Source organism: Eucyclogobius newberryi, unplaced genomic scaffold (assembly GCF_026437365.1).
Source record: "Eucyclogobius newberryi isolate DKJ021-1_F unplaced genomic scaffold, fEucNew1.0.hap1 SCAF_15, whole genome shotgun sequence".
In the NCBI taxonomy this organism is placed as follows: Eukaryota; Metazoa; Chordata; class Actinopteri; order Gobiiformes; family Gobiidae; genus Eucyclogobius; species Eucyclogobius newberryi.
In genome coordinates this window covers 3,037,119-3,049,009 of record NW_027315779.1, presented here as the reverse complement: position 1 = coordinate 3,049,009, position 11,891 = coordinate 3,037,119, and the positions used below count along the sequence as shown (strand labels likewise).

The 11,891-nt window shown below is 43.0% G+C and overlaps 1 protein-coding gene across 4 annotated transcripts; it reads left to right on the top strand.

The window, feature by feature from the left end:
* plac8l1 (PLAC8 like 1) lies at window positions 1-6,658 on the top strand. 4 transcript variants are annotated; one of them, XM_072445483.1, is made up of 3 exons: window positions 1-253; window positions 3,799-3,935; window positions 6,535-6,658. In XM_072445483.1, the coding sequence occupies exons 1-3, from the start codon at window positions 70-72 to the stop codon at window positions 6,604-6,606; spliced, it is 393 nt and encodes a 130-aa protein (XP_072301584.1). In that variant the 5' UTR covers window positions 1-69; the 3' UTR covers window positions 6,607-6,658. The 4 variants fall into 4 exon arrangements, with proteins under 4 accessions (XP_072301584.1, XP_072301583.1, XP_072301586.1 ...); XM_072445482.1 differs by having other exon boundaries at window positions 2-253; window positions 6,475-6,658; XM_072445485.1 differs by having other exon boundaries at window positions 2-253; window positions 3,799-3,922; window positions 6,535-6,587.
* The last annotated feature ends 5,233 nt before the right edge of the window (window positions 6,659-11,891 follow it).

Below are 11,891 nucleotides of genomic sequence, written 5' to 3'. Positions count from 1 at the left end.
TGAATTTCTCTTTTTAGACCGAGACTGTCAGCGACCGAGCGTCCATCTTCAGACTTCCAGTACCTGGAAATGGCAGAATTCATCCCAGAAAAGGGGCAGGACAGCTGGAGGTCAGAGGGCATTACCATGGCGTCAGACCCGGTCTTGACTCAGCCGGGATTGGGCGTCACCACGACGACCATCACCACAATCTCACAGACGGGCGGAGACTGGAGCACCGGGCTGTTTGACATCTGCAGTCACAGGAACATCGGTAACGCAACCAAATATCAGTAATAAAATAAATCAAACATACATTTACATGCAAGATTTAGCGGGTTCGTAAAAGAAATACATTTAAGTAAATCTCTTTTTAAATTTGTTTTCATAGCCAATGTGATGTCAATGAGTGGAATTCTCTGTTTTACACTTGTTTCTCAACTAGAATAGATCTTTGTTACAGTTGAATTAAATGCTGTATTTATGTCAAATTTTACTTTGACTAAAAAAGATTGTACTGCTGGAGTAAAAAGTACAAGTATTCCAGACAGTTTTTAAGAACTGTTAAAGTGTCAAAATAGTGATCTGGATAAAAACTTGATGAAAAGCTGATTAAATGCCATATTTAAGTTGAATTTATACTTTAGAACCATATCGTAAAACTTAAAAAAAATATAATAATATCCATCCATCCATTTTCTGCCGCTTTATCCGGGGCCGGGTTGCGGGGGCAGCAGTCTGAGCAGGGACTCCCAGACTTCCTTCTCCCCAGACACTACCTCCAACTCCTCCGGGGGGATCCCGAGGCGTTCCCAGGCCAGCCGAGAGACATAGTCTCTCCAGCGTGTCCTGGGTCTTCCCCGGGGCCTCTTCCCGGTGGGACATGCCTGAAACACCTCCCGAGGGAGGCGCCCAGGAGGCATCCGAAACATATGCCCGAGCCACCTCAGCTGGCTCCTCTCGAAGTGGAGGAGCAGCGGCTCTACTCCGAGCTCCCCCCGTGTGGCCGAGCTCCTCACCATATCTCTAAGGGAGCGCCCAGCCACACGGCGGAGGAAACTCATTTCGACCGCTTGTATCCGCGATCTTGTTCTTTCGGTCACTACCCAAAGCTCATGACCATAGGTGAGGGTAGGAACGTAGACCGACCGATAAATCGAGAGCTTTGCCTTTCGGCTCAGCTCCCTCTTCACCACAACAGTCCGATGCAGCGACTGCATCACTGCAGCCGCTGCACCGATCCACCTGTCGATCTCACGCTCCATCCTTCCCTCACTCGTGAACAAGACCCCAAGATACTTGAACTCCTCCACTTGGGGCAAGGACTCCCCGCCCACCTGAAGAGGGCAAGCTACCTTTTTCCGGTCGAGAACCATGGCCTCGGATTTGGAGGTGCTGATTCTCATCCCAGCCGCTTCACACTCGGCTGCAAACCGTCCCAGTGCATGTTGCAGGTCGGGATTTGATGGAGCCATCAGGACAACATCGTCTGCAAACAGCAGAGATGAGATCCTGTGGTCCCCAAACCGGACACCCTCCGACCCCTGACTGCGCCTAGAAATTCTGTCCATAAAAATTATGAACAGAACCGGTGACAAAGGGCAGCCCTGGCGGAGTCCAACATGCACTGGGAACAGGTCTGACTTACTGCCGGCAATGCGAACACAGCTCCTGCTCCGGTCATACAGGGACCGGACAGCCCTGAGCAAAGGGCCCCGGACCCCGTACTCCCGGAGCACCCCCCAAAGGACACCCCGAGGGACACGGTCGAAAGCCATCAACAATGGAGGCGGAGAACATGGTCCACTCGGACTCAATGTCCCCAGCCTCCCCCGGGACATGGGAGAAGCTCTCCCGGAGGTGCGAGTTGAATACCCTACTGACAGAGGGCTCCACAAGACGTTCCCAACAGACCCTCACAATGCGCTTGGGTCTGCCAAGTCTGTCCGGCTTCCTCCTCCGCCAGCGGATCCAACTCACCACCAGGTGGTGATCGGTTGACAACTCTGCCCCTCTCTTCACCCGAGGGTCCAAGACACGCGGCCGGAGGTCAGATGACACAACAACAAAGTCGATCATTGACCTCCGGCCTAGGGTGTCCTGGTGCCCTGTGCACTGATGAACACCCTTGTGCTTGAACATGGTGTTCGTTATGGACAATCCGTGGCTAGCACAGAAGTCCAATAACTGAACACCGCTCGGGTTCAGATCGGGGAAGCCGTTCTTCCCGATCACCCCTCCCCAGGTGTCACTGTCATTGCCCATGTGGGCGTTGAAGTCCCCCAGTAGAACAACGGAGTCCCCGGTCGGTGCACTGTCCAGTACTCCTCCCAAGGACTCCAAGAAGGCCGGGTACTCTGCACTGCTGTTCGGCCCGTAGGCCGCCACAACAGTGAGAGACCTGTCCCCCACCCGAAGGCGGAGGGACGCGACCCTCTCGTTCACTGGGGTAAACTCCAACACGTGGCGGCTGAGCTGAGGGGCTATAAGCAAGCCCACACCAGCCCGCCGCCTCTCCCTGCGGGCAACACCAGAGAAGTGGAGCGTCCAGCCCCTCTCGAGGAGATGGGTTCCAGAGCCCAAACTGTGCGTGGAGGTGAGGCCGACTATATCTAGTCGGATATAGTCGACTAGATAAGAGCTAAAGCTCTTTCCCCCCCAGCGAGGTGACATTCCATGTCCCCAGAGTTAGTCTCTGTGTCTGGAGATCTGGTCGCCGAGGCCCCTGCCGTCGACTGCCGCCCAGATCTCTCTGCACCGGCCCCTTATGGATCCTCCTGCGGGTGGTGGGCCCACGGGATTACCGTGGGGTAAGACCCGGCCACCAGGCGCTCGCCATCGAGCACCCATCCCAGGCCTGGCTCTAGGATGGGGCCCCGGTGACGCTGATCTGGGCGACGTAATCGGCCTTGTTTGTGAACTCATCATAAAGGGCTTCTGAACCGATCTTTGTCTGACCCGTCACCTAGGACCTGTTTGCCTTGGGAGACCCTACCAGGGGCTTGAAGCCCCCGACAACATAGCTCCCGGGATCATTCGGGCGCTCAAACCCCTCCACCACGTTAAGGTGTCGGTTCAAGGAGAGGTTATAATAATATAATATAATAAAATATTATTTTGAATTTCCCTACACATTTTGTCAGTCAGGCCCTCAATATGTAGTTTGATAGATCTGGAAATACAATAAGAAGCCAGATTTGAAACATAAAGTGCATTTAATACTTTAAATGCAGTGGTGGAAGAAGTGCTCAATTTTTTTTAATTAAGTACCGGTTTTAATAATGTACTTTTGGAGTGAAAAGTATTTCAGAAAGATTTTAAGAACGTCAAAATAGTGATCTGGATAAAAAAGCTGATTCAATGCAATATTAAATGCTATATATAAGTCAAATGTATGCTATATTTCAGTAAAATTTATACTTCAGAACCAGATTGCAAAACTTTGCAATTGTTTGTTATTATTTTGAATTTTGGACAGAACTGTTAAAGTGTCAAAATAGCGATCTGAATAAAAACTTAATGACTTAACAGAAATGACTGAATACATTTTCAACATTCTCTGGCCGTGTTTATCTATACAGTTGTTGTTTTTCCCCTCAAAGTCTAAACATGATTTACTTTTTGTCCAGTTAAAAGATGTGTCCTGCTCTTAAATGCACTGAAGTAAAAAGTATCTACTGTAGAAATTACTAAAATAAATTACAGATACCAAAGAGTTCTACGTATGCATTTCATTTTTGCACTTTGTTACTTCCCACCACTGCTTGAATGACATGTATATATTTGTATATTGTCTCTTTCTTGTCGGTGCTGCTTCAGGTGTTCTTGGAGCGTTTGTGCCTTGCTTTTTGGACCTAAGTTTGGCGCACCAGTTTGGCGAGAGTTCCTGCCTGCCGCTCCTGCCTGGATCCACGTTCGCGCTGAGAGTCGGGATCAGAGAAAGGTACAAGATCCAGGTGTGTGGCATCCGCGGAATCCCGAAGTGTCAGGCTGAGTGAGGAGGTATTGCCTTCAAAATCCATATGTTTGTAGAACGATTAGCATTTACCATATTTTCCAGAGTATAATTCGCACCGGAGTATAAATCGCACCAGCCAAAAAATGCATAATAGTGAAATAGTGTAAAAAAAACATATATAAGTCGCACTGGAGTATAAGTCGCATTTTTGGGGGATTTAAAAATAAAATAAAATCTAAGAACAGATGTTTTTTCTTGAAATACAATTTGAAATTAAAGCCGCGCTAGCGACCGCCTTCCCGCCCGTCCATGTTTTCTGCTGCTTTTTGCGGCATACCAAACGACGCTCAGTAATTGATGTTTGCGTAGTTTGCGATTCAAATAGTTGTTTGTCCTGACAAATTGCAAGATCGTGCTGAACGCAGACCTGAGCAGGGAGAAAGGGAAAGAGCGCCTCGGTGACCCGGGTGCACCCCTCCTCCCTATACCTCACCGCTAATGCTAATGCTAACTCTAATGCTAATGCTAAGACCATGGTACGAGAGGAAATGTCCCATCAAAATAAAAGAGGAAGGGGAAGTAGTAATTGCGAGGCACCACGAGAATAAATTCATTACATTTCGACATTTCGTAACTAAGTCGTAAAAAAGTTGTAAATTACCTACGCACACAAAAAACTCATATGAACAGTGACTTTGTAAAAAGTTTAGAAGGGTGAAGAGGCAGAAGTAGGGGGAGCAGATTATTGGTGAAAATGGCCCGGTCAGTGTGACATGGAGACACTGCACGGGGGAAATGATTGTTTGTGACGCATTATAAAGATCGACATCTATTGTGGACTTTTGTATTCACTTTTAACCCATCTAAGTCAAGCGCCATTTGCGTCCTGGCCGTGGTGCTGAAAGGGAATTGGAAACACACAAGCTCCCTGGGCACACTGAGGACCACTCTGAGCCTGTTCAACACCATGGAGCAGAGCAAGTTACATTAAAAGAATCAAATCACAGCAGCAATTTTCATTAGTTTACTTTTATTACAAGCAATTTGGCCCATGTTATATACAGAGTCCTGCTTTGGCCTGGCTGTGGTCCAGTTGTAGAACAAATGAGACATATACACCTTTCAGATTTGTGATACAGTCTTAATTCCTGTAACTCTTTGTCTGTAAAATATATTCTTTCTACCCATAAATGATCTTGTAGTAACAGCATGTGATGATTAATATCCATAAATACAAAATCTTAATAAATGTCACTAGAATATGCATAAATGTTGTGTCATGGAATTAGACATACACCAATGCTATTCCTTAACACACAGACACTTCACACAATTCAGCTTAGAATATGAAACGATACAGAAACGTCAGACTTTTGTGAGGCATGCATGGGAGAAACCGCCGGGCCGGGTCACCAGGCTGTTGTAAGCAGCCTGGTGACCCTCCTGGTCTCACGACGTTTTTTCTCATGCAGGTTGGTTTTATTTGATATTATGGAATAGGCGGGTCACATTTCTCATTGGTCAGCTCCACATCAAGGCACTTGTCTTTCACAACAGTTGGTATTTTTCCTTAGAGATAAAGCCTTGGTGAATGTTTTACCCGTTCTCCCCTGGGCTGTTACATCCCTCCCTGGGAGTAAACATTCTTTGCTCCATCTTTACGACCCCTTCACAAATGCAGTTTGTCACATGCCGTTTTTCTCTTAGACTAATGATGCAGATAATATATCACTATTATGCAGATAAAATACATCACAGAAATATAATCATATGTTTACATTTTATCACATGTTGACTTTAATTTTACCTTTTTGCACGTCTGTCCTTCTCACTTCTCCAGTGGTTGGACACTTTGTCCAGATCGATGGCTTCGTCTGCTTCTTGCTTTGACTTTATGTTCCAAATGTGCCACTTCAAGACCATGTGACACTTCACGTATAAACTCAGTGATGCGTCTTTTGAACCGGGGGTCTCGCGGCGCACCCGTGGTCCGACCGTGGCGCACCCCGTCCTGCTTTAGAACAAATCACAGCTGTCCCCTCTGTCCCCTCTGTCCTTGATGACTCTGTGTTACGTTGTGACACAGAAATATGGTCCAGATAATGATGCACATGTGTCTTTTGCCTTGTGAGTCAGATCAGGCCAAGAACGTTTCATTTACACAATAGTGACACACCACAGTTGTCTTTTGAACGCGCCCGCGGTCCGCGCTGCGCTGCAGGACTAATAAGACTAATTCCTCTGTGAATTTAATTCTGATTGTAATAAAACACAGAGTTTTGAAACAAGAAATAATTATTTCTATATTATAGAAAGCATGACGTGTCCCCCCTGGACAGTGCTACTAAGAGTCTTCTTCTGTGTGTCAAACACTTGCACTTCCTGCTTGACTACCCCCGGTGGCCGTTTGTGGTGAATTTTATTTTCTGCGCTCCATAGATTTTCTTGTGCGCGCACTATGTGCGAGCAGCGCACTGTGCGCGAGCACAAAGAGAGTAATGTATAGCATTAAAAACACATAATCCCCTTATGTTTAGGGCAGTGTCTGTGACGACTGGACCGCCGTGTGCTGCTGTTACCCCTGTGCCCTGTGCCAGATGAAGAGAGAGATGACGAGGAGGATGAAGACGAAGACCTACAGCGTGGTCACAGCTCTTCACTGCCCCTAAAGCGTCTCCGGGCCAAACAAAACCGGGATCTGACGAGCAGTTGTTGGACCGCCGAGGTTGCTGCCACGAAAAGTACGAAGAATTGACGCAGGGATGGAACCGACATGAGTTAGTGCGATAAATACCTTTACATAGTACATTTTAAAGTGTAAATAACAGGATCTAATTGTGAGTTTGGTGTAGAGGATGGTTTCAAAAGAGAGCATCAACAGTAAAAGGAAACCTGAAAGTGTTTTTGTTCTAATTTTGAGTCTGAATGAAGCTTGGTATTGTCAGAAAGACCGTTTTTTCAGCACACGTGAATAGAACATGCTGTTTCAAAGTTATTGCCTTTGTTGTGACTTGTAATAGAATGAAAAATCACACGTTTAGAATATTTTTTTATGCATTTGACTTACTCACGACACATGTTTTGGGTATTTTAACCAGCTTATGTTTGCTTTTGGATGTTTGTCTATCAGCCTTTGTGTGTGGACAAAGAAGGGCCTTGCAATATAATAATACAAATATATATATTAATATTAAAAGCATTGAAGAATACATTTTGGAGTAATAAAGCTTTATTGTCTCTACATTTTTAATAATAGCCAATAAAACGCTCATGCATAGTTTAATATGTTATTTTTGTAGTTATGTTTATTGTTGTATCTCAAACTTGTAGAGAACTGTTCTTTAGAATAAGAGCAGGCTTTTCAAGGATGCATCAAATCACTACAATTTGTGATTTTTCTTTCAGCTTTCTTGAATATGGAGGTTTTACATTGGTGGTCCTTAACCGTATTACAAATAAAATAAAATACATAAAACGAATAAAACGAATAAAACGAATAAAATAAATAAAATAAATAAAATAAATAAAATAAATAAATACAATATATAAAATAAATAAATAGATAACTAAATAAATAAGATAAATAGATACAAATTAGTACCATAATTTTTTCCAAACAACTTCCTGCAGCCTGATCGTGAAAAACAAACTATTATTTTGAAGCAAAAACCCATCAAGTTCATTTTGTTCTGCTGATAAAAACAGAGACACGAAGCTTGGATTATCACGGTGTTGTCAAGAGATAATTTACCTTTACATAGTGTTCTTATCTAATGTTCCATCTGCTAATAGTTCAGAAGCGCTGTTCAAATTCACATCATATCTGTGTGTTTTTGGCTGTTGCAAAGGTCAGCAGACACATTACCAGGCAGTGTCCCTCTCATCACATGATGAGATGATAGATTGTGCGGCTGTATAGACACAGTCGATACAGAATAATTAGAAAAGGAGTATGTCATCTTGTCGTAACATTTACACCCGCGTGTCGGCGTGGCTAAAGTTAGTATCTCAGATTGTATGTGTGAGGGCCGAGAGAGACCTTGATGTGTGAAACGTCTGCACTCGAATGGAGACATTTTCACTCTGTGTTTTTAAAATGTGTCGCATTACTTTTCACCCTTTGAAATTGTTCAACTTGAAAGTGTTTTATCAATATCGTGGATGATCACATGCCAAAGGTGGGTTTGTATTAGATGTTTGTTGGACCGGTTTTAATCCAAACCACAAAATGATCCTTAAACTCAATAATAAGCAAACAACCTGTGCATTTCAGTTATTGTCATTACTAGATCCGTTTGAACTCACTGTGATGATTCTGTCCTCAAATATATCATTTTAACATTTAAAACAAGGACATTTTTAAGGTGCATATGAAAGGTTTTAACAATTGTCTAATGTGAGTTTGAAATATTCATCTTTATGTCATCAATACATATACAGTTCAAAATGGAGGGACAATTCAAGCACAAGGAACAGGCAGTTAAAACATTCATTTAAGTAAAGGTTTTGTTATAACTATGTTGAAAAGTGAATAAGATGAAATGGCCCTTGTTTAAAGGCACAGTACATGCACAATAAAGCATGTTTTTCTCACATTTTGGATGGTTTTACTACACAGTTTTGTTGTGAGTGCTTACAAATGTGGAACAACAAGACTCTGATGAGACGCCATGAATATTGCACAGGTGTGCCTTAGGCTGGCTGAAATGTTCAGTTGTCAGATACTGACTGGTCAGAAAACCAGTCAGTACTGGAACTGGAGCACACGTCGTCTACACCGAGCGTCCCAAACATGCTCAATGGGTGATGTGCCCATTGATGTGCCATTCATCCTCAACATCACATCATGTCGCAGTACAGTAATGCACGGCCCCGGGTTGCAAGGATTTGTACTCCCCAGTTGTTGCATTGCCAGCATACTCACCAGACGTGTCACCCATCGAGCATGTTTGGGATGCTAAAGTAAGAACGGCGCTCATGGCTTGGTGCCTCAAACTAATTAAAAGCATTCTTTTGCTTGTGAATTGTCTAAGCATTCAATGAACGTGATTAATATGAAAGATTGAGCTTAATGAGTTGCTGTATGCAGATACGTGTACATGTGTCGGGTTCCCAAAACAGTTCAAGTACTCTGACGACAATAAAAACCCATTTCCATATTTTCCCTATTTATTCAGACTTTTTTCCCTGGCGCAACCTCAAGGCACTCAATCACATTATTAATCCTGTTTTGATTGCTGCGCTGTGCCCTGAACTCAAAATGCCAGGCTTCACAAGATATGGAAATGTTATTTATACACACAGGGCACATTTTTCATCTGTTGAAAAGCGTGCTGAAAAAGTCATATTATGTTTACATACATTGATTCAAGAAATGTCATTGTAATTCCCAATTGTGTGATTTCTTACAATGCAATAGTAGTGGATTTCAATCATGGAATAAAGTTAAAAAATGATGCCTGCAAACAGTTTAGTTTAGATAATAGATAAACAATTTATTCTTCTCATACAAAATAATGTTCACCTGGGAATATTTTGTTGTTTTGTTAATTGGTTTATTTGATATAGTGTTATGTAAAAAAAAGAAGCAACCTATTTAAATCCAGACTCCTTCTTGGTTATTTTGAGGAGTTCTTACAGTGTTTATTAGGCCTGGTGGCTCTGTAGAAATAGATAAGTTTAATGTTGTACTGTGGAACATCGTGAGCACAGCAATGACATCTCCATGGAGTCAAGACGGGGACAGAGCCGTCCACTGAAGGGTCAGTTTGAACCTGTCGTTTGGCCAGACGTTTCTCCACATTGCACATTCAGGTCTGTGTGTGGCTCTTGTCAAGAATGTAAATAAAACATTTTTGCCACAGAGATGCTTTATTGCTAAATGACATGGTTGCCACGGCCCCAGTTGGCTGTTCTAGACAAAGACAGTAGACGTAGCGTTCGATGCTCATGCTATCAATCACTTAGCAACAAAAGACTCCGGAGAGGTGTTTTTTCACACAGCCGTTAGCTTTAGCATGCAAAAACCCAAATTATGACTAATCCAGGGCGTGTCAGCTGGACCAAACCATCGAGCACATTTAAGTGAGATCAAAGCCTCCTTAAAAGTCATTGTTGAGTGTTTTATTTGATATATTAATTATCGTGTAAAACTGGCATCGGAGCTAAAGGCTAACAGACTTTGAGTTCAGATTTCTGATCAGATAAATAACATAAATACAATACAATTAAAATTAAAGTTTTATGCTTTAATATAGGGATTTTGCCACGCTCTTGTCGATTTGACGTAAGCCTGATAGCACTTTAGGCTCTTTTGTCCTGAGGTCTGCTTCTCTCCTCGGGATCAGAGCTGACGAATCCTTCTCCTAAGATGCACTGAGACGTTTGTTTGAGCTATTTTTATATTATTGATTGTAATTATAACTGCTCAGTATGCTTGAGTTGCTGTTTGGGCACACCCAAAGCTTTATTGATTGATTGATTGATTGATTGATCACTTGTCTCATAGAAAGAAATTGACAAAATATAATCGATTGTCTTGTATTTTGGTAAAAATGTACAATCCAGACATTTCTTATCCCATTGCCAAGTCGCTTTCTCACTTTCTTGCACCACGTTCATCATTTTTCTCCCCAGTAAAACTTTATCATCGGCCTTTCAGTGTGGACTCCCTCTGGTAATGGCATCAGAGCTTTTTTTATGAGTTTCTTTTGGAACTTCGTGGCTTAGGCCTGAGATGGCCGGTAGTAATCCCAAACTCATCCCTGCTTATACCAGCTCAGACTCCCACTCTGAGCCCGGATTATCAAAGAAAGTCTGGATAAATAAGTCCTGCTGGGTTTATAGTGTTGTCAGTCATCAGCCAAAACCCTCTGAAATCCACTCTGTTCTCATGGACCGACAGCGGCGCGGGTTTTGTAGAGTGAAGGTAGTTTGACCCCAACTCCGACCGGTTTGACCATGTTATTGTGTTCTCGTTCATAGAGTGACTGATAGCTGGAGGTGGTTGACTGGCACTGACTGGCAAACACACTTTATTTTTCAATCAAGAAGTTCCCCACCGCTGCAAGAGAGTGAATGAACACATATAGATGACAATTTCACGTTTTTGTTCATGGTAAACCGCAACATTGACCTAAAATAACATAATAATGGATGCAGGTTCATTAACTTCTTCAGCAGGTTTTTCTTTTTGAAACTCTCATCACACATGTTGTTAACCCTGCATGCATGAGTGTTGTGAGTCCAAAGTGAGTGTGGTAAGGTGCAAACTGAAGCGCTCAAGCCTCAGAAAAATGCAGGACGATGATGGAAACTTGCATAAATCATCAGTCAAAATGCAAAACTCTGAGTAAGCTGTAAAAAGCTAAAGTTTCAAACACAATTAAGGAATAAGCTCGATACCACAGTGACATTAAAAAACACCTTTTTGGCTGTAATTTTCAACACAGAATAATATATACTACTCTTCTTATACTCTTCTTTCTCTTATACTACATCTGATTGTTTGAAAATCTATCTAAAACTGTTCAGGAAAGGTCATATTTTATAAGTTTTTCAGGTTTCTTTTTGTATCAATTCTTCAAATCTAGTTTTGACACTACTTTTGGCATCGATTAGTATGTCATTTATGATACATCTGAAAACCCTGTAGCATAGCATCCCCATTGATGTTGAAAATACCATTTGCAGAGTATTTACTGGCTTAATAGATCAGAGCAAAATAGAATATAGAGTTTATGAAATGCTTCCAATCCGTGCGCTGCAGTTAAATTAGCCTCATCTCAGTCCTCAGTACAACCTGACGTCATCATTCCCCCCTGTCCCTCCTGTCTGCTCCAGTAGGTGGCAGTGTTGCTTCAGCCCACCTCCTCCACACGTCACATACAGTAAAGTGCCTTGGTTCCTTTTCCCTAAAGCCGCCCTGGGGTGACATCAATCCGAAACGACTGAT

Coding starts and splice junctions, on each gene's coding strand:
- plac8l1 (XM_072445482.1), top strand. CDS start 70: ATGGCAGAATTCATCCCAGAAAAGGGGCAGGACAGCTGGAGGTCAGAG. Junction 254..3,798: donor CTGCAGTCACAGGAACATCG/GTAACGCAACCA, acceptor GTGCTGCTTCAG/GTGTTCTTGGAGCGTTTGTG. Junction 3,936..6,474: donor GAGAAAGGTACAAGATCCAG/GTGTGTGGCATC, acceptor CCTTATGTTTAG/GGCAGTGTCTGTGACGACTG.